This window comes from Pempheris klunzingeri, chromosome 15 (genome assembly GCF_042242105.1).
Source record: "Pempheris klunzingeri isolate RE-2024b chromosome 15, fPemKlu1.hap1, whole genome shotgun sequence".
NCBI lineage: Eukaryota > Metazoa > Chordata > Actinopteri > Acropomatiformes > Pempheridae > Pempheris > Pempheris klunzingeri.
In genome coordinates, this window is record NC_092026.1 from 5,907,627 (window position 1) to 5,932,813 (window position 25,187).

Sequence of the window (25,187 nt, forward strand, 5' to 3'; positions counted from 1 at the left end):
ACTCATTTAATGAGTCATCACAGATGACACAGGCCCTGTGGAGATAACATGTAATGACCTGGGGAGAACGGCACTGAAAGGATTGTAATTCTTAATTCTGACAAATTTCTACCTCTGTTTTTCTGGCCTGTGGTGTGTCGAGGCCAGCTACGGTATACCATCTCAGTTTCTTCCATCCCTTTGGTCAAACTCGTGGCTTTATCTCAGTCTCATCATTGTATTGCTATTGTCGTCTGGACTGATCCCCTAACCCAATTTCCGGCAAATTACTCTTTCGACTAACTGCTTTGGCAGCACGATTGTCCCTCTTCTCTCTACCAGCTCTGCTTTCCCCTGTTAACTACAGGAGGCATTTGATGTCAGTAAACACAATTTGCTGTGAGACCATGGAACAAGTGTGCAGATTGCACTCTCGTGTCATTGGGTAACTTGCCAATATTTTCTCTCCTGTGGGACTTAGAATATGTTTTGTTTACGCCTGTTTCCAAGGGAGTTTAACTCAAGTCTTTATTACAGTGTTATACTTAGAGAAACTCCCAGTGTAGCTAAAAAAAAAACCACTTTCTTACTGCAAATGTGTTTTGACAAAGCCTCAGGCATCATTGAGCGGGTTGGATGACAGCATTGATCTGATGTAAACTAACAAGGGGCTGACAACAGACTAACAAGACATTGATCATTTCCAATTTAAATATACGTGACAACATGAGTTAGATTTACAAGCAATTATGTGTGTGTGTGTGTGTGTGTGTGTGTGTAAAACCCTGGCCCAGGAGAGGCCGGTGGGAGGGGCAGCTCCACGTAAAGTGAACAACATTCAGCCGTGCAGCAGCCAGTCAGTCGCTCTCAGCACCTCCTCCTGTGAGGAACTCACCTTTTACCAGGTCAAGTAGCTCAGTGTCCGTGTGTCATGGAGGGCAGGGTCGCCTGCGGACTGGGGCTGGTCGTCTTTCTCTTGGGATGTGGGCGACTGTCGGCTTTCAACCTGGACACCGAGAATGTCCAGCGGAAGAACGGAGATCCGGGCAGCCTGTTCGGCTTCTCCCTCGCCATGCACCGGCAGCTGGACCCGGAGGATAAGAGAATGTGAGAGCAATGCTGTTTTTATTAGTTTTATTTCGAAGAGGAACTTGGGAACACGCTATACATGCTATTTAAATAACTTCGGCAACCATGTAATTAAAATGTTACAGCAGTGTGGAGTACTGTAAGTTTAGTTTTGGGTTGTTTGAGCTGCTTTAAAGCTGCTTTTCAGGCCCACTTACACCATCTGAGTCAGAGAAACGCCACCGCGCTACGCAACCATTTGAGCTCAGGTGTGTCGCATGTGATTTTCAAACAGTTTCTCACGAAATCTCAGCAAACCATTTCCCCTCCGCTTCAGAAAAGCACCGTCCCTTATAAATACACCTGTTGTAGGTTTAACCAGAGGCCTGCCGTCTGTTAATGTTTGCTGAGTTTTCCAGGTAACTCATTTGTGAGCTTTTATTGCACCTAAGCAGCAGAGTTGTGTTCACGTGCGCCCACAGCTCTCCCTGTGTGTGTGTGTGTGTGTGTGTGTGTGTGAGGCTTTTCTCCCACAGTAGTTTTAGGTGGTGCCGATCCTCGGCATTTAGGGCCAAAACATCTCCTTGAATCATTGTTGGCATTTTGTGGGCACAGACTCAAAGGGATTTGTCATTCGGCATGAAGTCTAACCGCCATCAAGTGGCCACTGGTTTGAATAGCCTGAATATTAACTGACCTGAGATCAGAGCCTTTAATCTGTCTGACCATAATAGACCAGCCAGAAATATGCATGTTCACCCATGTTTGTGATGAAGGGATTAAGATCTTTTAAAAAGTAGGAATACCACATATAAAGAGTACTGCATTTTAAAAGTTACATAAGTAACTGTAAAACAGTAGGCTACTTAATCTATGAAAAATACAAGCATTTGTGAGTGTTAGTAAGTGTTGTTATGTGTTATATATTGGATTAAATATTACTGTTGCAGTGATAATAAGAAGCATTGCATTTTAATGTTGCAGCAGAGCTAGTTTATAACAATGCATCATCTTTGTTTTGTATATAAAATCTAAATTAGATTAAGTAAGAAGTACAATATTTCCCCCTGAACCGCAGTGGAATAGATGTATTAAGTGAAGCACCATGAAATGGAAATATTCAAGTACCTCAAGTGTGCACTTAAGTACAGTACTTGAGGAAATGTACAGTTGTCTATAATATAGATATTGTCGTTTAAAGTACCTCTGGTGGGAGGCCAAGTCCAGTGTAGACTACTTGTGCTGCTGATAACTGGCTTTTCACACAGAAATGATCAATACACAGGTTTTATCTTGTAACCAGTGAATGGTGCTCTAAGTGGCGGTTTTTATTTGCGTAGCTAATGCCCAGAGGTCACCACAGTGTGTTTACCCACCGCAAGATATCCTGAACCATTAAGGCTCAGAGTTATTATGCATCCCCATGTCCTTAACCTCCTCCTCAGAGGTTAAACACTGTTAAACTTATTTTCACACTTCTACTACTGCTGCACACACACGCACACACACACACACACACAGGGGCAGTTTGTGTCCTAGTTATACACTGTGTCTAAATGAAAGACACATGGTGATCAGCACGAGATCAGAGCCACCACAACCCTGCTTCAGGTTGTGAAGTTAAATACAAGAACTCAGAACACAGTCGGATTCAGTGAACTGGAAAAACAACAAATACCAGCGTAGATAATGCAGCTGTCCATGGAGGTGACAACTACTAAAACCATTAGGCGATTTATCTGCAGTTTTGATTGTCCGTCCATTATTTAAGTCATTTTAAGCAAGAATGCTGAACATTTGCTTATTCCAGCCTCTTAAATGTTTCGTCTGTGACAGTAAAGACCTCTAGTTTTGGACTGTTGGTCACACAAAACATGCAATTGTTGCTCTAGGAAATTAAAAACTATTAATTAATGGAGAGAGTGATTTGAAGATCAATCAATAATGACAAAAAGTCACTTGCAGGTCTTTGGGAGGTGTAATTTCAGGCAAGTTTTCAGAGGGTTTATTTACTATAATGCAGAGCTATTGACCCCAATCTCTTGTCAGTATACAGTAATAGTTGATAGTTGAATTCTTTTACAATATAGTCTTGTCTTTGATCAGTGTAAAGACAGATGAGCCTGAACCACCAGCAGCATTAACATGTTACATTAACAACATTAACAGTAGCACAAGTCTAAATGTGTGTTTGCATGTTCACGCAAGAAGCCATGTTTGTTTTGGGTGACCGTGCTCATACCGCTGTTCTAGAGGTGGAATGTGCTCTTGCCTTCATGCACTGCCTGTGGATGCATGTCTGTGTGTGTGTGTGTGTGTGTGTGTGTGTGAGAGTGCATGTTTGGTGTGTGTTAATGGTGCTGATGCATGCTGTGGCTGAGCACTGAGGCGTTGTCTTGTTGTCAGTCACTTGGAAGAGTGTCAGAGTGCTCAGCATGCTGCTCGAATAATTCCTAACCCAAGGCAGAAAAAGACAGATAGGTTTTTTTGTGCTGCTGACAGGGGTTTTCTTGTCCTGTGAGACTTCACTATCGTACATTGCATTGACATGAGTGTTTAAGTAACTGCTGCTGCTGTGTGTGTGGTTGTGTCCCCCCCCATGTGTGTCTCCTCACTGCTGGGCGCACAGTGAGTCACAATCTTTTTTCCAGCCATGCCTACCAAGTGTGCCAGCGTTTTTCATGCCCTACAGGGATGAGTGTTACATTCACCTGCAGGAGAGGACAGACAGGAGTGTCAGTGTATGAGCATACGTGTGAGTGTGTGTGTGTGTGTGTTTGTGTGTGTGTGTGTGTGTGTGTATGTGTGTGTGCGTGTGTGTGTGTGTAGCATTCCATGGTTGGTCATAATTACCAGATGGAGCTGTCTGTGTAATAAAATCAAGAGGGAAAGCGCAAAATGCACAAGCATCAGGGAGAGAAGGGAGGAGGTGACCGAGTGAGAGTGAAGGGAGAGCCTGGATGGAGCCCTGAGAAATGTGTGGGAGAAAGTAAATGCATGTGTGTGTTTCTGAGAAACAAACGGGCTCTGGAGAAATAGATAGATATAGCGAGAACAGTAAAGGATATAGGGACATGCTGTGAGAAATAGGAAAGGAAGATGTGTGTTAACTAATAATGTCAATGTCATGCGTGGTCTAGATTCCAGAAATGCTAGAGGAGTTAGGAAAACTGTTGAGTTTACTATTCAAACTAACTGTGTGTGTGTGTATACGAGTGAGAATCAGATTCAGTACCCCCCCTCCCTCCAGGTTAGTGGAGGTTATCCAACATGAAAGAGTGAGAAGGGAACAGAAAGAAAGAAAGCGGTGATGGCTGAAAGAATTTGGAGAGGAACATAAATCAGTTTTACATCTGGGCACCAAATATACGCTCTTATACAACCAGCTAGAGGCAGCGAGCTCAATCCTGGCAGACGGATGGAGAGAGAAGTTGGGTAACACATGACATGAACTTCTGGATCTGTTACCCATTTGGAGGCGGGCGTACACCTCTGGCTGATAGGGTAGGCCTTGCTTAGCAACGTGCTCTGCTCGAGCCGGCAGCCAGTTTACTGCTATAAAAAAACACGTCTCTCAATGGGACGTCTCTCTAATGGCCGCTCTGCACTGTTAGAGTCTGCCTGTGTGTCCGAGTGTCATCGCCAGTGTGTGTGTGTCTGTTTCGCGAGTCACTGCACACTTGCGCACCCAAACACACACATGGTCTCCCTCTCTGTTTGTCTTTGTTCTTCCTGTAGACTAAGCGTGTGTGCTGGAGCTTCCTCTGCTGGTGGTGAATGATTAGATAAACAGCTATGTCACTGTCAGTGAGGCGGCAGGTCAGCCTTATCACAGTTGTAGTCCCTGACACACCATGTCAGCGCCTCACTCTTCAATGGCAAGAAATAATAATAATGCGTCGCAATAAAGATAATGTGTGTCTATTGGGATTAGTCTCCAGTTTAGATTTAGATTTCTGAATGTTTCTGCCATCTAAATGATTTAATTGTGCAGTTAATCAGTTACATAAGCTTGATATAATGTGTTATTTTATTTTCACAACATTGCTGCTGCACTATATTTGCATTTACCCCAGAGGAAACAGCTGAGCGTGACACTGAATGAATATCACAATGTGATTATACAGATGTATACAGGAGCTACAATATCCATTCTCTATTAATGCAGCAGAGACCCCAGACCCAGTGACCCCACTTCCCAGAGTCCAGTGCGCCTTGACAGAGCCCTTTCCGTCCATTCTGCTGGCTTCCTGTGTCTCAGAGGATAGTGGGAGGGGCGATAAGCCCACCTGGGATTTCCTTGTAGTCACGAATCCTCTCTTTGAAGTGATGACTCATTTGAATCAGACGTCTATGTGATAGATGAGCACGTCCTAACAATTTCACTGGGTGTGAAAACATGTTTTCTGTTTAGTACAGCAGTGCACATGTGGATGTAGAGTTGATTTCAAACTATGTGGTATCAAATGTCAAGTGTCGCTCACTCCCCTTGCAGTTTAAAAAGGTCTGGATTGGACACTTGATGGGTGGGATAACTGCACAAATTATAGTGCTCTGGTTTTTGAAACAATGCCAAACCAATCCAGTGGTTGAAATAAGATAAACAGTGTATGCTTGTGCATCATGCAGAAGTTGTGTGTTTCTATTGTAATGACTTATCTTGATGCATTTTATTTTACAGAAATGTTTTCATATTTTCTCAATATTTCCTGAGAAACCCATTTAAATTAATCTCACAATGAATTATAAAACTGTGGACATATAGTTTTTACAAGCCATATTTTTGTCATATAACTAGATTTATTGTCCTTTGCTAATCCCCATTGCTCCCACTGAAGTTAATATCTGTGATGATTTATGCTTCTCTGAAGAAGTTTGATTTACAGCTTAAACTCTTCTCCCACATGCAGTTAGTGTTGATGAGTGAGGTCTCCACTGCAAACATGCTGATCACATTAGGCCTCTGCTCTTCTCTCTGGCTATATGTCTCTGTAAATTCCCTCCCAGAGGGTGTGTGTATCTGAGAATGCTTTGTGTTCCAGCTAAAAATGGCTTTGCTTAATCTCATCTGGTGAAGTCTCTCTGGAGGTCATCGGACAGGCAGAGCAAACCAGATAGAGCTCATGGAAAATACAGAGAGAAATATCAGTGTATTGATAGTGTGTATGTGCTCTACTCTTCACCGTAAACCTCCGCAAAGCATCAGTTTAAAGGAGGACATCCTCAAGTTGTTTGATTTACTCTGTAAGAAACCCCTGGAACTGGATGCTCATCGTCAAGACTTGGATATGGGGTTTGCCCTTGTCCTTGGTCCACAATGGTAGCCTCTGTGTGTGTGTGTGTGTGTGTGTGTGTGTGTGTGTGTGTGGAGAGAGATAGAAAGCCTGGTTGAATCAAACACAGCAGGCGTTTGAAAGGGGTCTTTGACTCAGCTGGACCGTGAGGACATGGAACATCAGTTTGGTGGCGGATGTGTATGTTTGTGTGTGTGTGTGTGTGTGTGTGTGTGTGTGAATATGGCAGCTGTGCGACACAGTAGACTGGAATGTGTGACAGCACAATGTGCAAGTGGAAGAAATGCCAGAATGCCTCTCGTTCTGAGGCCTAGATGACTGATGAGCGTTACTGCTCGAGCCTCTCTGACAGTGTGCATTTACATGTACGTGTCTTAACGGATTAATTTGTTTGTCTGTTGCAGGCTGCTGGTTGGTGCCCCGAAAGCGAAAGCCTTGAGTGGTCAAAAAGCTAAAGTGACAGGAGGCCTGTACAGCTGTGACATGTCCTCCAACTCACCTCAGTGCCCCAGAATTGACTTTGATAATAACGGTGAGATATCTGCTGACATCTTTGCATTTTCTTGAATATGTTTTTGGCTATTTAGACATGTTTCCCCAATATTTGAGTCACAGTATCTATCCTGTTTGTGTCTATTTCTGTCCCTGACATATGTGTGTGTGTGTGTGTAGAGGATATATCCTCAGAGAGCAAAGAGAACCAGTGGTTGGGAGTGTCAGTCAGCAGTCAGGGGCCAGGAGGCAAGATTGTGGTAAGTAGCAGTAGATCCTCATATGTGAGAACCTAGAACCAACAAGTTTTGCTTGATAAGCGGCAACAACTTGTACAATAGTGATTGACTAAATGCTTCAGCACTGCATAGTGTACATCACATCACATTTTCAAGCTCATCTTGATTTGAAGCTACTTAAGGTGAAATTTAAAGCGAATATTGGAGTTTGTGTGGTTAATCTCTCTGCCATCAAAACTCTAAACTTAACAGCGTAATAAGCCTTGTATGTGTGTGTATCTGTTTGCCTGGTAGACCTGTGCTCATCGCTACCAGCGCCGGAACAACATGAACTCACTCATCGAAACCCGTAGCATTATTGGGCGCTGCTACGTGCTGAGTCAGGACTTGACCATCAATCCTGTATCGAGTGAAGACGGAGGTAGCTGGCATTTCTGCGAGAGCCGGCCCAGAGGCCATGAGATGTTTGGCTCCTGCCAGCAGGGCCTCTCCGCCACATTTGACAAGGACTACCACTACCTAATTTTTGGGGCTCCTGGAGCATACAACTGGAAAGGTAACCTACAGTCTATGTGCGTGTTGAAAGTGTTTAAAGTGTATTTGAAGTTTAAAGTAAGCTATGAAAAAGATTGACTGTAAAAGAAGTTAACAATGCTTCATTATCAGTCTGATCTAATGATGCTCCTCCAGGTGTGGTACGTTTGGAACAAAAGAATGACACCTTCTTAGAGATGGGCATCTATGACGACGGTCCGTTTGAGGCTGGAGATGAGAATGAAAAGAACCCTGACCTGATCCCTACTCCTGCCAATAGCTACCTGGGTAAATCACCACTCGCTCTCTTCTTTCATTCAGTGTAAAATCTTACTCCGTCACTTCAGTTGCTCCACTGTCACACAGCGTATTCAAGTGCCCGACCACCTCTGACCATGTAAGCAAGCATTCCTTTGTCTCTGTCTCTCAGGCTTCTCTCTGGACTCGGGGACGAGTCTGACCAAGAAGGGCCAGCTGACGGTGGTGGCAGGAGCTCCCAGAGCCAACCACACCGGAGCGGTGATGCTGATGAAGAAAGGCACGGACACAAGCAACATCTTGCTAGAGGAGTACACGCTGGAAGGGGAAGGGCTGGCCTCGTCTTTCGGCTACGATCTGTCCGTGCTGGATCTCAATGCAGATGGGTGAGTGACGCAGGGTGACGCACACAACCTCTAACCTTTGCTTTGAAAAGTGCAATCACTATCACAGCATACTCACGGACAAGTGATGCTCCTGTTTGTCAGCTGGCAGGATATTGTGATTGGAGCACCTCAGTACTTTGAGAAGGACGGAGAAATTGGCGGAGCCGTCTACGTCTACGTCAACAAAGCCGGAAAGTGGAACAAAGTCATACCGACCAGAATAGACGGACACAAGGACTCCATGTTTGGCCTGGCTGTAGAAAACCTGGGAGACATCAACCAGGATGGTTTCCAAGGTGAGGCTGCAAAGTTTTTAATACTATCATCAGCTGTTTATTTCCTGACGCCTCTCCTTGATGTATGTACGTCTTTAACTACACTGTAAGTCATTGTTGTCGTTCTTGCTGTCAGATTTTGCAGTGGGAGCTCCTTATGATGATGATCGTGCGGGGAAGGTTTACATCTACCACGGATCATCTGAGGGCCTCAGCTCTAAAAAAGCTGCACAGGTATGGAAAAAACTGGTGGAATAACTAACTCCACTTTGTCAACTGTAACTGTAACTGTTTTGTTTTGTGAGGAAGGAAGATTTGGGCTGAGGAAGGTGTGGAAAATGCATACAAATTTAGCATCTTAATATAAATTTCTACATTTGTTTGGTGAAGAAATTAGAATAGTTGGTATTAGATTGGATGCAAGCTTGTTTGTTTTGTCTTGCTGTAGGTTCTGTCTGGCCGGCCTTTAGGAATCGAGCTGTTTGGCTACTCTCTGGCAGGCAACATGGATCTGGATAAGAACTCCTACCCCGATCTGGCTGTGGGATCCCTCTCTGACTCTGTCTTTGTCTACAGGTGAGTGAACTGGTACTATTTTCCCTCTAAACATCTCTGATCATGGTCACTGAGTTGCTCATTGAGTTCTGTCCTCTCAGAGCCCGTCCAGTTATTAGCATCACGAAGGACATCAAGTTCTCACCGAAAGAAATCGACCTCACCAAGAAGAACTGTGGCAGCAAATTCTGGTACTTGTGTCTTTTGTTTTGCCTGTTGTGCCAAACTTGTTATTAATGTAAAAAAGTCGAAAGATCCAGTTTGTAAAATACATTTAATATTTGATTATGAAGCACAACAGCAAAGTTATTTAATTCAGTGGGTGCTTCTATTAATTTCTGGTCATTCATCACACTGCGTCTCATTGTGGATGAACTGAATTGTGTCCCCAGCTTGGATGTCGAGGTGTGCTTCACCTACACTGCCAACCCCAAGTCCTACTCCCCCAGACTGAGTAAGCTGTGCCATCTCTTTCTTTATTAAAGCAAAACTCCATCTCTATCATGTCATTGCTTCTTATTATCAGAAAATACAGGGAGCCAACAACAAGAAACCATGCTTAGTGATTGTAGTGATTCACAGCAGGAGGTTAAAGCCTTGTACAACATTTCTTTTTTCATGTGTCATTCTCTGTGCTCCTCTCACTTACACCTCTGTCTCCATCCAATCTAGCGGTGGCGTACGCCCTGGAGGTGGATGCTGACCACAGGAATACTGGCCTTAATCCCAGGGCGACCTTCACCGGGGCGTCTGACCACACCTCCACAGGGACCATCACCATGGACAGCAAAGGAAAGAAACAGTGCCTTAAACAACAGCTTGTCATGCAGGTATTGACCCTCCCTGGAAGTTCTTCTCTATGGACTAAAGTGCATTGTGTGTAATGTTGTGTCGTGTCGTTGTTCTACAGGACAACATTAAAGACAAGCTGCGCGGAGTCCCTGTTGATGTGACTGTGGAAATCCAGAGCGCCAGACGTAAACGCAGACAGAGCTCTTCTGAACTGATGCCTGTCCTGGACTCCAAGGAGCCGGCGACAACGCGATCAGAGGTTTGTACGACACTTGGCTCTGAAGGATAGATCTTAAGGACGTGCTGTAGATTTGTTGATGCTCCCACTGCAGCCCTGTAATCTTTCTTGTGCTTGATTGAAGGTGCATTTCCTGAAGGAGGGTTGCGGCAGCGACAACGTTTGTCAGAGCAACTTGCGGCTCAAATATCGCTATGGCTACAGGACAACTGACGAAGACACATTCACTGAATTACAATTGTAAGAGGAATCACACACAGACTCTTTTTTAAAATCATAATGGTGAACTTAATACTTTGTGAAACTCCTTATGCCAGTGTTACTGTATTCCTCAAGAACGTGTACACATGCACGTTCGTCAGCACACAAGCTCATAAATTCTGTCTGTCTGAAGGGAGAAGGGTGTGCCTTTGATCACGCTCAGTGACCAGAAGGACATCGCCTTGGAGGTCACAGTGAGCAATCTAGACGGTGATGATGCACACGAGGCCTCTGTGACGGCCTCCATACCGCGCTCCCTCACCTACTCCGCTTACCGCATCTCACCTAACGTGAGTCTCTCTTTCTCTGTCACTTTCTCAGTCTCTCACACACAGACACAATTTGTGGATCTCACTGGAGCTTGATATTGTTTTCAGGAGCAGACGGTAACCTGTGGAGCTAATGTTGACGGTTCTCTGGTTAATTGTGAGCTTGGAAACCCCTTCAAACGTGACTCAAAGGTGAGACAAAATCTCCTTTTGTCACTTTCTACCTCCAGTTCACAAGTGGCATTGTTAATACTTGTATCATTTCCTTGTTTGTGCATATAGACAACCTTTTACATTATTCTGGGTACATCGCGGATCTCCCTCAACACTACTGAACTGGAAATTGATCTTCAGCTAAAAACGTAAGGAACTGCCTAATAACATTGATTACACTTTTTAAATAGTCAGCTGACTGATTTTTAAATGATGGACCGTTTGATGGTGTTCTTCTGGGGTTTCATTGCTACTTGCATACGGCTAAATGATCTTACAGATACACTCCTGAACCGCAGTGCGCTTACCATAATTTTGTATTACCATGTGTAGTTTATTGGAAGTATCTGTCTTGAGTTGTGTGTAACCTCTGATCTGACAGGACAAGTGACCAGCAGAAAATAGGCCTTGTTAAAGCAAAGGCGAAGGTGACCATCATGTTGCAGCTGTCTGTATCTGGGTAAGAAACACACAAATACACTTCATGCCCTGAAGTACGCACAGATTCAGGACCACTAACTGTGCTTCTCTGTCTTTTCAGTCAAGCCCAGCCATCTCAGGTGTACTTTGCAGGAGAGGTCAAAAGTGAAACGGCCATGAAGACTGAAAGTGAAATTGGCAGTGCCATCACACACCACTTCCGAGTGAGTTCAGAGCCTCTGGAGTTGCTCGTTCTCTTCAGCACTCTTATGTATCCCTCTGTTTCTTTGGAATTGGTATTAATCTGGCATTCTATATGGACATGTGCTTTAGATAATAAATTCTTCATCATCTGAGGTAGAACACTGTCCCTGTCTTGATTTACAGATAATCAATCTGGGAAAGCGATTGGCAGACCTAGGCACTGCCACCCTCATCATTGACTGGCCAAAGGAGGTAGTGGGGGGGAAGTGGCTGCTCTACCTGATGAAGATCAGCTCCACTGGAGTGGACCACATGGAGTGCTCTCCTAAAGGGGAGATCAATCCTCAAAACAAGGTCAGTGAAAACATCACATTAAGGTGCAGTGGTCCCTCTACCTGCACGTACACTTTTTCAAATAGCACTTTAGATATGTGGGGGAAGAAGTGGACAACTTTACATTAATAGGATTATTTATTCACATGAAAAGAATTTGAGGTAAACTAAATAGTTGGATGTACTTTTACTTCAAGGAACCAAGTAACACCAGGAAGAGAAGAGCAGCAGAAAACACCCAGGGAAGTGCAGAAGGCACTTTTTCACGTTTCACGGACAAGAACTCTAAAACTCTGGTAACACCCACTATTACGATCTATTCTTTTGTTGAATAGTGTCATATTTTAAATGAATTTGCAACTAGTGGTAACTTTGTCCTCCTTTCTTTGTTGACAGTCCTGTGGCAAAGGGGCACAATGTGTGACGATTAAGTGCCCCCTGCGGGGCATGGACAGTAATGCAGTCATCACTCTGAAGTCTCGCCTCTGGAACAGCACCTTCATTGAGGTACTACTGAATTATTTTGTCAGGATTTGAGATGCATAGCAATGCTATGATATTTGCTGTGTGACAATTAGCTTCGCTGAGAAGTAAAAGTAAAGGGAAACTCACCAATGCTTTTTGTTTGGCTGAAATTATAATGTATATTGTGTATTTAAAATTCTAATTTTTCAGATGTGGGTGTCTAATTTAAATCATTACATTTGACATTATTATTTTTTAGTATTCTCAGGTTTAGAATGAAAGGTCAACAGAATTGTATTATTAACTCATAAATTATTATTAACATGTACATAATTACATTTAATCAGTTCATAAAAGATCAGCATGAAGTTTTATGAAGTCTTATATAAAGCCAACATTCCCATAAATGATCATTAACATGTTACAATTAAAACACATACTGTGGTCATTATCCTACAAACATTTTACAAATGTTATTATTAGATTAGATTGTTATTATTATTAGACACTACGCAGAGTTTTATGGAAGTTTGTATAACGGTAAGAATAAAAAAATGAAACCCTTTAGACTTTGTAGGCTGCTTCTTACACAGAATGATCTCTATTGCAGCAAATTAATGTTTATTTTAATGTTTTCTTTCTTATTTCTTATTATTTTCAGCACCATCTAAACTTGATCTTCTCCTTTTGTCTTCAAACAGGATTATTCCGATTTACATCATGTGGAGGTGATAGTGAAGGCCTCTCTGCATGTTGATAGTACAACAAAGAACACAGTGCTGCAAAACGCTGAGACGCAGGTAATTAACCTGTGATCAGTTCTGGATCCAAGGAGCCGTATTATTGCATGAAGTGGTAGTTTTATATACAACAAACAACTTGCTGATGTCAGTGTAGTGCATGAACTCCAAAAACTGGGGCGTAGGCGTGATCTTAATATGGATGTTCTGCCACTGCATTGTGCGCCCCAGGTGAGACTGACGGTGTTCCCAGAGAGGCGTGCCGCACAGTATGGAGGAGTGCCATGGTGGATCATCGTCCTGTCCATCCTGCTCGGGCTGCTGTTGTTAGCCCTGTTGGCTTTCCTTCTTTGGAAGGTAGGACGAGGGACAAGGGAACACTACAGTTCACCCACATTGTCATGATTTTATCTAAAAAAAAGCCTCTTATTAGATTAAACAGCTAGCAGTCTGTAAAGCACCATTTAGAGAGCAACTGTAGCTATACATAACAGCGATGACACACTTTTTCTAACAATTTGCCTCTCCTCAGTGCGGAGTCTTTGGGAAAAAGAATAAAGAGGACCCATCAGAAAAAGAGAGACTGACAACAAATGCATAAAAAAGAGAGAGGGTAAAATTACCAGGCCTGCCATGAATGAGTGAAACTTTCTCTCTCGCTCCTTTTTGCTACCAAAATGCTGCTTTTTGGTATTAGGCAGGCAGTGGGCAACTCTCACACTTTGACAAGAATGCTTCTATAAAAGCTGACTTTTGTGCCTAAAAGATTTTCACACATGATCATGTGTGGGTCATTACAGTTCATCTGCATGGACAGGGGAAGTGATGGCTGATGAGCAGTGACTGTTTTATTTATTGCTCTGACGAACTGCACCATGGGGGCTGTTCTGCATCTCTTTGTTTTTCTCTCTTCATCTACTTCAAATTTCTTTTTATTGCTATTTCACTTGGTTTGAAGGTTTCTTTCTCTCCACATATAAAAACGGGGGCATTAAAACATGTTTCCTTTCCTTAAGAGGAGTGCAGATGGCTTGTCTACACCTCTTAAAGGATTCACCGCATCTTGGTTCTTGCCTGTGATACAGACTGATGACAATAGAAGTCTCATCAGGCTCCCTTGCTTTCACTGAATGGCATTAGACGGTCTTTTCCCCAACAAAATACTGATTTATTTTCCCTTTCCTCTCCGCAGTGCGGCTTTTTTAAGCGAGCCAAATATGAAGACAAAGTTCCCAGTTACAACGCTGTTCGAATAAAACGGGAGGAGAGAGCAATAATCCCTGGGAATGGCAACTGGGAAAACCTGGAAAAGAAGCCCTGGATGACAACCTGGCACGACAAGGAACATTATTCCTAACAGCTAGTGAGATCTGAGTTCACACAGATTCCTGTCGCTTACCGATTAACTCTCAATTACACTAGTTTTTCCAGCCTCGTCTTCGCACAGCATGGACTGTAAATTTAATAGAAAATCATGTTTAAAAGGAAAAAAAAACCAAACATTTGTAGGACCAAATACTTGATCAAACATTCTGCTTCAGGGTCTGAATTGATCCTGGATAAAGTCTGTATGAATCACTGGAAGGAGAGTTGCAGTGTGGGAGGTGGTCCTGCATAACTGCTGTGTCAGAGCTTGTTTTGTACATTCACTACATTCACAGTGTTGACTGGGGAAGCGAGGGTGGGACTGTTTTTAGATATTTTTGTACATTTTTTGAATGTTCTGCTGAATTGTTCGTATTTATTCATCATGAGGAGTACTCAGTTACGTTGCCCTACAGGCCAAAGAGTCATACCCCAGTGACTTGAACTAAAAATGTGTTAATTCTCCCAAATTTAAAAGTGCATTTTTTTATCATTTCAACTGTGCAGCCGCCTTAACTTGTTGGTCAGTTTGCCTTTTTCACGCTCATGGTGTTTCAGGTTGTACTTTATGGAGGAACTGCAACTTTTCAAACCACAGTTTGAGCACTCGGTTTGTAAATAATCAACCATGCCTCTGTAGAATTCACCTTTTATTCACTGGCTGTAACATAGGAAGAGCAAGACAATGAACAAAGAGTTTCTTTAATAAATATTTTTTAAATGTTTAAAGTGTTGGGTGTGTAATTATTCAAAGCCAAAGGCATCAGGAAGAGGTTTAAAGCATTATTTATTAATACATAAAAAAGCATTTACAGCAGATACCTGAGTGCTTAAATCAGCACATCGTTAAATATTAAAATCATTCTAAGGATAATTTAAGGTTCGGGATAAAAAAAAACATCACTGTAAAACAGAAGTTAATTGTACACACACACTTTACACCTGACATACAGTATATTAGGAGTTACACATTTGCTGAGAGTGTGAACTTTGGTGCTGGAGTCAACCTCTACTCTCATCCAAAGATCTTTCTGTCAGTTGAAAACCAACCAGTGTTCTTGATCCTAAATGATAAGAATTTAGATGTGAACAACAGAGGGTGTGTGCAGTAGATGTAGCACTTTCTAATAACTAAATAGAAATTGGCTCAAGTGTAATTGTGTGTGTGTTAAGACTGTAAACACTCTCATGCTGCTGGTGCACGTCACCTTTATAAGAGTGACTCAGTCCTGACAGTTTTCCCAGTGCGTCTGGCGTCTTTCACAGACTCCATCATCATCCTCGCTTTCTCTTTTTCTTCACTCTCTTTATCCAAAACTGCATTCTTCTCTTTCTCCTTCTCCTCTTTCAGCCTTTTCTCTCCTTTCCTCTGCCCCTTTTCCTCAATTTTCTTCATCTCCTTCAGCTTCTTTTTGAGGGCCGACCGGTCACTATGACTGCACACCCCCAGAGCCTGACACCAGAGAAAAGACAGAAACGGAGATATGCCACTACACACATTCATAGTCCAGAGAGTGTGGACAAGTATATTTAACTATGAAACGTCCTGCTCAATAGACCATTAAGGGTCCTCATGTTATGATATCTGCTGAATTTAACATAAATAATTAAGAGATTAAAAAGGCTGATTTTGTATATTTGTCATTAGTCTGAAAAATCCAGTAGTGGGATAGTCTGTATATGCCAGTTACTTTCTAACTTTATTACATTTCCAAACAGATGACAGATAACAAGTAGCATCTAGAGCTCCAAATCACATTTTAAATAGAAAAAAAACAAGATAAAAGAACAAGTAACACATAATAAGGGAAATTTGATCAGTTATGAGAAATTAGTCTAATTGCACACACTGTATACTCATAGACACACACACATACACACACACACACCATGTGAGTAAATAAGCCAGAAATACTTGAAATAAGTTAACTACAAATAGAGAATGTGGCCTGGGAGTTTGTTAGTCTGGGATGGAAACAATGTTCATTTGAGTTTTTGTGAAAAAAGGGATCTTTCCCTCAACATCATCCCAACTGCTCACCTTCAGTTTCTCACTGTCCATGTTGAGCAGCTGCGTCCCATCCACACCTCTGGCAACAAACTCAGGCGTGTACTGGTCCATGTCCATGGCGATTAACCACAGGCACACCTGCTGGTTGTTCCACTCCAGGACGGGTCGACTTTGCCACTGGTTGTTGTTATTGGATTGAACTGGGTCATCGTCCAACGTCTGGCAGAGATAAGAGATGCCAGAGACAATATGCAAGATGCAGACAGTGAAGAGAAGCACAGAAATGAGAGGAAGCTGTAATTAAAGAAGAGAGTAGGCTTGGGAAAACACTGAGTGCTCCGTGGGAAAAGTGGTAAGAAAAAAGGAGAGAAAAGGAAGGGAAGGACAGACTCACCTCAGTGGAAGAAAAGGTAAAAGTGTGAGAGTGTCCAGAGAGGGAGATATCAGAGACATGACCCACCATGCTGGAGCTGCGCACTGGAGAGCCAATACTCTGGAACCAAGAGAAAGAGACCTAGGCTGCCTACTGTACTTACTGTGCTTCACATTTGTTTCATGCAAACCCATCCATGCGTGCTTATTTTGATTTGTTTGTATGTTTGTATGATATCTAAATCAGAAGGTTCAGACAGAGAAGGATGACATGCAGAGAAGACTGTGGGCCCTTTTTTACTCCAAGTACATGTTAGTCTGTTTAACCATGTCCATCAGACAAAGCACACATCTTTTCTTACCTGATCTCTTCTGCCCGTGGTGGTCAGGTACGGTAAACTGCTGCTGGACACAGACCGAAGCCTCTCCCTTCCCCTCTCACCCTCCTCTTCCTTTTCTCTCCCTCGCTCACCAAACCAGGGAAAGGGCAGGCAAGAAGGCATGGACGTGACCGATCCTGACGGAGAAACTCCAGTGGGCTCGTCCACCAGGTCACCACATGACCTGGTAGAAAACCAGAGTTATATCTTGATTACACAAATCATTTCTGAAATCTCTTTAATGTAGCTCTAAATAAAAAAGATTTTTTTCTCTGTTCTTTTTAAACAAAAATTAACAATGCGCATAAAAACAGGTGATACTTTCAGTCAGGAGTGGTAGTGTGCAAGAGAAACATATTTTGAAATAGCTTTTATTCATAGCCCTGTCTAATGGCAAGCTATATTAATTGCTTATTCCTATATAAGATAGAAAGTGTTTTTGTGTGCATGTGATACCACACCTGTTGTTCATGGACCTTTTGCTGTGTTTCTCACTCCTCCTTTTGCTGAGAGACTTGCGAAGGCCACTGAAAAAACACACAGACTATGATCATTAAAAGTATCAGGGATACATCCAGCAAAATGCCTGGTCAGCGTCCTTCCACAACCTGCTATGTTTTGTTTTTTAATAAAAAAAAAAAAAAAGGGAATATAACACAAATATTTCATGCTATTATGATCCACAATGTATAAGACAGGAAAGAGATGGAGACCCTGCACCTGAAGTCTGGAAATTTCCTTTTGGACTTTCTGGATGCGGAGGATTTGCATTGTGAGGGAGTGACGGTGTCAGCGATGTAGATGGGAGGGGTGAAGAGGGAGCTGGTGGGAGGCTGAGGACTGAGGGTTGAGAAAGAAGAGGTACTGGACAGGTCGCTTCTGCTGCTCCTTTGTGCCAGTGTGGGAGCAGACAGTGCTTGTCTCTCATGGCGTTTCTGGACTTCATCTTCCTGAGAGCAACACAGGACATGTGTGCATGTAAGTTTCACAGTTGGAAAACGCAAACTTGGTGTAAAATTTGTCAGCTTCATCTCTTACCTGTTTTCTAAAACTCTCTCTGAGTTTGTCTCGAGAGGGCGGGTGGCGCTTGGACTTCTGGGCCAGCTGAGCTCTGGCTATGTGAGCGCTTGAGTCTAGACGGCCTGTATCAGGAACTGGAATATACCAGTCTGGACCAGAGAGTCAAAAAGCACATTACTGAATACAAAAAGACAGTTTTGAATAAAATAAAAAAGGAGTAACATTGTTTAAAACAGCCCTAAAAGCTATGAAGTAGTTTTGAAGTGAAAACATTAAATGTGAATAGTTTCGAAGTTGCCAGCAGCAACAGAGTCAAACAGACATACAGTCACATAAACGTCCAGTCACGGTATTTTACCTGTGACTGAAGAGTCCACCGAGTGGTTTTTCCTTTCAGCTGCAGGCTCTTTTCCCTCCAGCTGTTCTATCTGTGATAAACAGTGTGAAACAATGACCACAGAGAAATGGCAGGCTCAGGAAAGTAAATCCATACCGGACTGAAAAGTCTCCTCTCACCTTGATTCGCAGCCTTTCAACTGTGTCTCTGTGCAGCTTATCTCTCTCTTCCATTTCTCTCTTCATATCTGCTTCCCTTTTCTCCCTCTCCTCCTCTCTGAAAAAAACATTTGAAAAGTTTAATTCTAAATCTATGAGAAAGAAACACACACACAATTTTGCTACCTTATAAAAAAAAAACACAGTAATTTAGGAGAAATATTCCTTTTGGAAAAGTAACTGCACTGGGTGGATTAGATAAATACCTGCTCTGGTATTCTCTGACCACTCTCTTTGCCTTGCTGTATTTGATCTCCAAGTTCTCAGATAGGCTCTGGGCATCAGCCAGTCGCTGGCTCACCACCCTGCACAGTGTCTGGGCCTCTTGCCAATACCTGATAAATAGAGTGAGGGGCGTTAACACCCTCTTAATCATCATTATCATCTCCATAATGTTTCTTAACAAGATTATCCATTTACAGGATTTCGCCTTCCGCCTCATCTTTGAGCCAGATCTGCTCAAATTGATATGATTTTATCAGGTCTACAATGGCAAAATACACTTCTATGATACATGCTACAGAAAAACAGACAAAGCATAGAGTTTATAGAATCATACTTCTCTAGTTTGTCAGCTTTCTCCTCTTCATCCGCCACTCTTTGCTCCCACTCCGCCCTCTGGCTCTCCCAACAGGCCTCCCGCTCCTCCCATGCCTTTAACTTGGCAGACGTACAGTAGAACGGTATAATTATGTATATTTTCATGAATGCATATCTGTGATAAATGTCACATGCACAAGGGGAAAGAAAAAAAGAAAAGGCTCTTTTGCTGTTACGTCACACATGTCAAAAACTATTCTTAGAGCCGATGAAACTGTATACCTCTTCAGTCCTCTTACTTTTCACACAACAAATGAAGTATGCACTGATCTACCACAGTTGGATAGAAGACAGACAGATTTTCAACTGAAAGGCTTTCGCCAACCCAGTTATGTCACAGCGTGATTACTTCAAGGCAAAGGCAGAAAAGCAGGGCTGACGCGGAGAAGTGTTGGAACGTGGCCCGTGTCCTAGTAACTCCACACCGAGCCATCTCACACACAGTTAAATGGGTCAGACTGTTCCAAATGTGGATGCAAAGGTAGTGTATTAAAGTGAGTACAGTTATTGGTTTGTGTGTGTGTGTGTGTGTGTGTGTGAGAGAGGTCTCAATCTCAGCTGAGTGACCTACCTTTTCTCTGGCATGGTGCAGTTGGGCTGTTCTGCTTCGTACTTTAGACTGAAGCTATGAAGAGAGAAATGGAGAAAAAACACGTTAATATCATTATTTGAGTATAGATAGATTTGAGTATATTAAAGTTTATATGAAAGGAAATACATTTTTACATTAAAAGCAAGGAGATAGTACTGACAGCTATCATTTTTACAATCTATAACTGATGTAAAATTAATATAAAAGTAATCTGTTTGTCCTAAACTGTGAAACACGTCTCCTAACATCAGCATTCATGTTATTTTCTGATGCAATGTCCCATTTTAAAATCCCTACTGGTCTGGTGTCCGCCAGCAGGTTTGGTGTATTCTGTGTACTTATACACCTGATTAATGGGTGTTAATTAAGGAACTCATGTTCATGAAAAGTACCTGCTGGTATTTGAGGCAGAGCTGGTAGTTGTCCAGACTGGAAAGAACAGACACGTCCTCCTCTTCATCTTCTTCCTCTTCCTCAGCCACCGAGCCCCTCTCTGACATGCTATAATCATTATACTCATCTCCGCTCATTCTCTCTCTCTGCACGTATAAGAACAGCACAGTCAAACTATATAGAACACAACTGAATCTAAAATTAAAGAATTGAAACACGTTTAGAAAACACACCTTTCTGGATGTTTTGTCCATTTCCAGACTTTCATTGATCAGTCGTGCCACCTCACTCTCCACCCCCTCCTTCTCTCGGCCAATCAAAAACCTGCAGCGTATCACAGCAATCAGTCAAAGCTGTGAGCAATCACCCCTGGCTTTTTCCCAGCAGACATTTTGACTTGTCATAGTAGGTGAAGCACAGGTGTTAATAATAACATTAACAATGGCACAGTAAGTCATGACAGTGAGCCAGCATTCATACTACAGTGCTAGCAGCTAAATGGAATTCAGCCATCATTCAGTTCATTACTCATACCTCTGTTTCTCCTAAAAATATCCATGAAAAAAGGCCCATCATGTTGTTACCCTATGTTGTCATTGCACACTAGTCCTGTTGTAAGCATTTTAAGATTTAAGATGTGTTTAAACACTGATGCATTTAGAGATACTCTGATATCCCACATTTTGGAGGTATTGCTAAAAAGTATCCCATCACAAACTCTGTTGTTGGAAAACTTACTTCAGGTTCAACTTTTTTTTTTTTTCAAATGGTCAAAGAAAAAGCTCATGTGGATGTCACAAAGAAGAAATCAATGCGGTCATTTCTGGCATTAAAAGGTTTGCTGTCTTTTCATTAGCCTCATAAAGGCTGGCAGACAATGTAAACACTATGATATGCTAGAAAAATGGTTCCCAGTGATGTCAAGTATACGCTGTCATGTGTAGATGATAGGCTAAAATATCCTAGATGGTGTTTTAAAGCGCTGGTATGGTCCTTTAAAGACAACATCTGGGGGGATAAAATTATATTTATCTCATTCACATTGTTTCATCTTTAAAATAACTTCAATTATGTGACAAATTGTCAGAAGTCGGACTCTGTCACTGGACAGTTTTTCTAAATCAACAATACTTAGCCTCCAAATCAGGAGTGGGAACAACTTCACACTCCAGCATTCTCCCAAACTAGCAGCAATGTAGACAAATAGTGGGAAAGACAGTAGAAGAGACACAAACTATGCACTGAAACATGAGAACTTACTTCACCAGGCCTGAGGTGTTCTTGAGGACTGTGGCTGCAAACAGCTGGGAGACTCCAACCAAACTCACCCCGTCCACCTCCACTATCTGGTCATTCACCTGAATCCTGACACACACAGACACACACACAGACACACACACACAGACAAAAGGAAATGTTTTGTTATTAGAGCCATACTGGATCCCCTGTAAACAAGAGACTGATGCTGAAATGTACCTTCCATCCTTCTGTGTTGATCCTCCCTCAGTGACCGTCTTGACGAAGATTCCCAGTTTTTCCAGTCCCTGGTCAGCTCCTACACCCATTCCGATTATACTGATCCCCAGACCATCGTCTCCTACAAGGAAAAGATGTTAGGAATTAATCCTCAAATTAACAGCATTAGTTAAGGATATACTGTTCCTGCACCACAAAGAAGTGAAAGGTATGTAATGAAAATCCCTCTTGGGAGAAATATAGTACTTTTTTTTAGCCTATTATGTCATTGACTTGTTTAACTAACCCAATAGATTTCCTATGCACAAAGGGTAATATAATACCAGATGATTTCTAGTTATATTATTTCTTTTCTTTCTGGTTTCTGATGTAAATCGTGAAACACATACAGACACCAAAACAACATAAAAAAAAAGGAGTAAAACCATGTGGATACACACCCTTTTCTATCTCCACTGGAAAGACATCCATCCTGTCCACTCTCTTCTCCAACTCATACTCAGCAGAGGCGGACACTGGGTCAATATCCTCATTGTGTCTGTCGTAGTCTGCATTTGAGAAAGTGTTGTACACCTGAAAGACAGCGTTAAATATACGGTTGAAGTCACTGCAACGGCCTCAGCTTTGATGGTTAAGTCAAATTTAAGCCAAGTGAAAATACTGTTTAATGCGTTTAGCTAGTACGTGTTCACTACAGAGCAGACTGTAAAGAGAGGAATCCACGGTGACTGACACAACAAGACACTGTTTATGTTGCCAAATCCGAGAGAGTCAGAGAGAGGGATTCAGGAAGTGCACAGACTTGAGCAAACTGGACATGCATGATCACAGGATTGCAAAAAATCTCACTGTACACACACAACTTCCATGTGTCCATTACTGGGACTAAACTGACCGCTGAACTGAGCCAGATTAATGCCATACACACCCACAGGAATTTGTTTTTCTGTGCTTTTATATCAAGGCAACTCTGAGCTGAGCGCTGACAGAATGAAGCAAGTAGGGTCTTGTCTTTCCTCCTCTTCCTAATGGATTAGAAACATGGCTTTGGGCTAACACTTCCCAGACATGGATTCAAACAGCAGCTGGAACTGACGGTCACACAAATCTGGGATAAAGAGCCTCAGTAAGTGCATGAATTTAGAGACTAGCGGCCCTGCAGCTGTGAACGATGAACGCTGAAAGCCTGGATTTGTATTTTTTCTTAAAAAAGGTTTCCTCACCTTGATTGGGTCTGAGGAGAACTTGACTTTTCTCTTTGCAACATCTGCTCCATCCTCATCCTCCTCATCCTCATCCTCATCCTGATCGGGCAAACCAGAAATTTCCTCAAATTCCAATAAAAGCTCATTTCCTTTGTGTAAAGAGTTCTCCCATTCCTGTCCGGGTGGTGTTGAGTGCTCAGGATGAGACCGAGACTCCTGCTCGTACACAAAAGCCTTGTTCTCAATCCCCAAGACGACTGTAGATCCTGTCTGCTCCTCTTTGCGTCCTCCTGCAAGATCTTTTCCATCGCTGCCTTCTTTGCGCTCCTCATGCTTGACTTCCTCCTGCAGCTCAGATGTTTTAACTTCTTCTCTCCCAGATCTTTCCTCCTCTTGATTTTGTTTACTCTCTTCTACACCATCACCTTTCCTCCTTTCTGAACTGCATGACACAACTTCCTTATCAATGTCCTCCTCTTGCATCATGCCTCTCTCTTTCTTGTCACCAATTTTTTCCACTCCTGCATCTGTCTTTTTCTCCCCCCTTTCTGTTGACGTCTCAGCCTGTCTTTTCTGCCCCTCCCTCTCACCCTCCCATTGCTCAGTCACCTGCCGATACTTGTCTCTTCCACCTTCCTTGTCATCCTCAGTCTCTCCTCTGGATGGCAAGCTGACTGATAACTCCTTCTGGTGTTCTTCTGAAGGAACTGCCCTACATTGTTCTGCTCTCAGTTCCACTGGTCCTGGTGTTTCAACGCTGGGCACCTCAAAAACATCATCCACGAGGTCCTGCACGCGCACTCCAGCAACTTTGTTCACATGCTTTTCCCCCTCATCCTTACGCCAGTTCTTGGCTTCTTTACGCTCCTTTTCTTCTTCGTTCTCATCACTTTCTGATGACTCAGTCTTCACGTCAACTAATTCTGCCCTCACTGGCTGCTCAGGGGTCAAGCAGACGTTAAGACTTGTACTTTCTGTCCTTTCTTCCCCCATCTGAGATCCTGTGGTCTGACCAAGTTTGCCTAGATAGGAAGGTGGTTTATTGGAGGCTTCTTTATCTGATACAGATGATTTAGAGTGGCTTGTCATCGAGGCCTGTGCAGGAGGCTTTGGCGAAGAAATATTTATGATGGGTGGCTTTATGGATTTGTCTTTATCAAAGCTGTCCTCCTCTGTGCACTTCCTTTTCCTGCTTGCCTCTTCTTCATCCTCTTCTCCTTTCCCATCTGCCATCTCCTTGCCTCCCCTGCCAGTAGTACATCTTGAAACCTGCCCTCCACCTCCTCCAACCTCCATCACCTTGGTCTCAAACAACCTCCGGGTTACACAGAACTTCTCAGCCAGAGCAGCTCTGTCAATGTCTGCTATCTCGTCTGATCTGGACGGTTTACCTTGCAGAGAAGATTCTGGAGCACAGGTGTTGGCCACAGTGTTCAGGACAGTCGAGGAACAGAGGACTGAACGTTTGGATCCAAAGACAGGTGAAGTCTGGAGCTGTAGGGTGGGATTATGGGGAGGAAGGAGAGGTGAGGAGCCAGAACTCAGCATTGGACTACCATCTTGTTTCATCTGCTGGCTGTCCATTTGCAGGAAGATGTTGTCTCTGATCTTGGTCCCCCTGGTGCTGTGGACCCTCCCTCTGCTGCCTGTGCTGGCACTGGTGCTGGTGCTGGTGTGAGACATCATGGGATCTGATAGACTGGACTGCAGCCTGGCTGGGTGCACAGCAGCAGCAGCTTTGGTCCCTGGTTGTAGGATGCTCCCCGTGTCAAATGAACATTTGATGGCGTGGAAGTCAGACTTGTATGTTATCCTGTGAGGGGAGGCACTTCGGCCTTTGCTGTCTGTCCGCATCATCTAGGAATGGAGGTTCTCTGAGGTGAGAAAAAAACTGTTTAGGAGCAGAGGAAGAAGCTTTCCACAGCCAGTGAAAGCACCTGGGCGAGGGCTGTGCAGGTAGATAATGTTTGAGGATTTGCTGGTACAGTGGAATGGTAGCAATAAGGCAAGAAATGTGCTGAATTATAGAGCTGGTGTTTTAGGACGTTACTGCATTTGTTTGATGGCAGCAGGTGACAAAGGCAGGCTGTTGGTTTTAAAACTTCATAGTCATCAGGTGGTTTTCAGATATTAATTCACCAACACCACAGCAAGCGTCTCCTGGAAGAGTGGTTGGAGAAAAAAGTGTTCAACACATTCAGTG

General features: G+C 43.0%; 2 protein-coding genes across 3 annotated transcripts; one reads left to right on the top strand and one right to left on the bottom strand.

Moving 5' to 3' along the window:
• The first annotated feature begins 897 nt into the window (after positions 1-897).
• Positions 898-15,109, top strand: LOC139213919 (integrin alpha-6-like). Of its 2 annotated transcripts, none has more exons than XM_070844624.1 (25): positions 898-1,086; positions 6,746-6,873; positions 7,014-7,093; positions 7,367-7,628; positions 7,763-7,894; positions 8,037-8,250; positions 8,353-8,546; positions 8,662-8,759; positions 8,974-9,101; positions 9,182-9,271; positions 9,473-9,534; positions 9,753-9,910; positions 9,991-10,131; positions 10,235-10,350; positions 10,505-10,661; positions 10,749-10,832; positions 10,923-11,002; positions 11,236-11,313; positions 11,395-11,497; positions 11,661-11,831; positions 12,008-12,106; positions 12,207-12,317; positions 12,977-13,075; positions 13,247-13,372; positions 14,208-15,109. In XM_070844624.1, exons 1-25 carry the CDS (start codon positions 911-913, stop codon positions 14,370-14,372), a joined length of 3,252 nt encoding a protein of 1,083 aa, XP_070700725.1. In that variant the 5' UTR covers positions 898-910; the 3' UTR covers positions 14,373-15,109. The 2 variants fall into 2 exon arrangements, with proteins under 2 accessions (XP_070700725.1, XP_070700726.1); XM_070844625.1 differs by having other exon boundaries at positions 13,548-14,299.
• A 428-nt stretch (positions 15,110-15,537) lies between these two features.
• On the bottom strand, positions 15,538-24,841 carry LOC139214675 (neurabin-1-like). The gene is given in 18 exon segments (XM_070845583.1): positions 15,538-15,833; positions 16,422-16,610; positions 16,786-16,884; positions 17,126-17,327; positions 17,605-17,670; positions 17,864-18,093; positions 18,182-18,340; positions 18,529-18,591; positions 18,680-18,776; positions 18,925-19,053; positions 19,278-19,378; positions 19,890-19,943; positions 20,303-20,435; positions 20,535-20,627; positions 21,564-21,668; positions 21,780-21,900; positions 22,220-22,352; positions 23,003-24,841. Coding segments are annotated over 18 exon segments (4,056 nt in total). The 3' UTR covers positions 15,538-15,590.
• Positions 24,842-25,187: the final 346 nt, after the last annotated feature.

What these genes read in the sequence shown, in the direction of transcription:
- LOC139213919 (XM_070844624.1), top strand. Translation starts at nt 911, where the DNA reads ATGGAGGGCAGGGTCGCCTGCGGACTGGGGCTGGTCGTCTTTCTCTTG. An exon ending in TGGAGCATACAACTGGAAAG is followed by an intron (nt 7,629 to 7,762) that starts GTAACCTACAGT and finishes ATGCTCCTCCAG; the next exon opens with GTGTGGTACGTTTGGAACAA. An exon ending in CCATCACACACCACTTCCGA is followed by an intron (nt 11,498 to 11,660) that starts GTGAGTTCAGAG and finishes CTTGATTTACAG; the next exon opens with ATAATCAATCTGGGAAAGCG.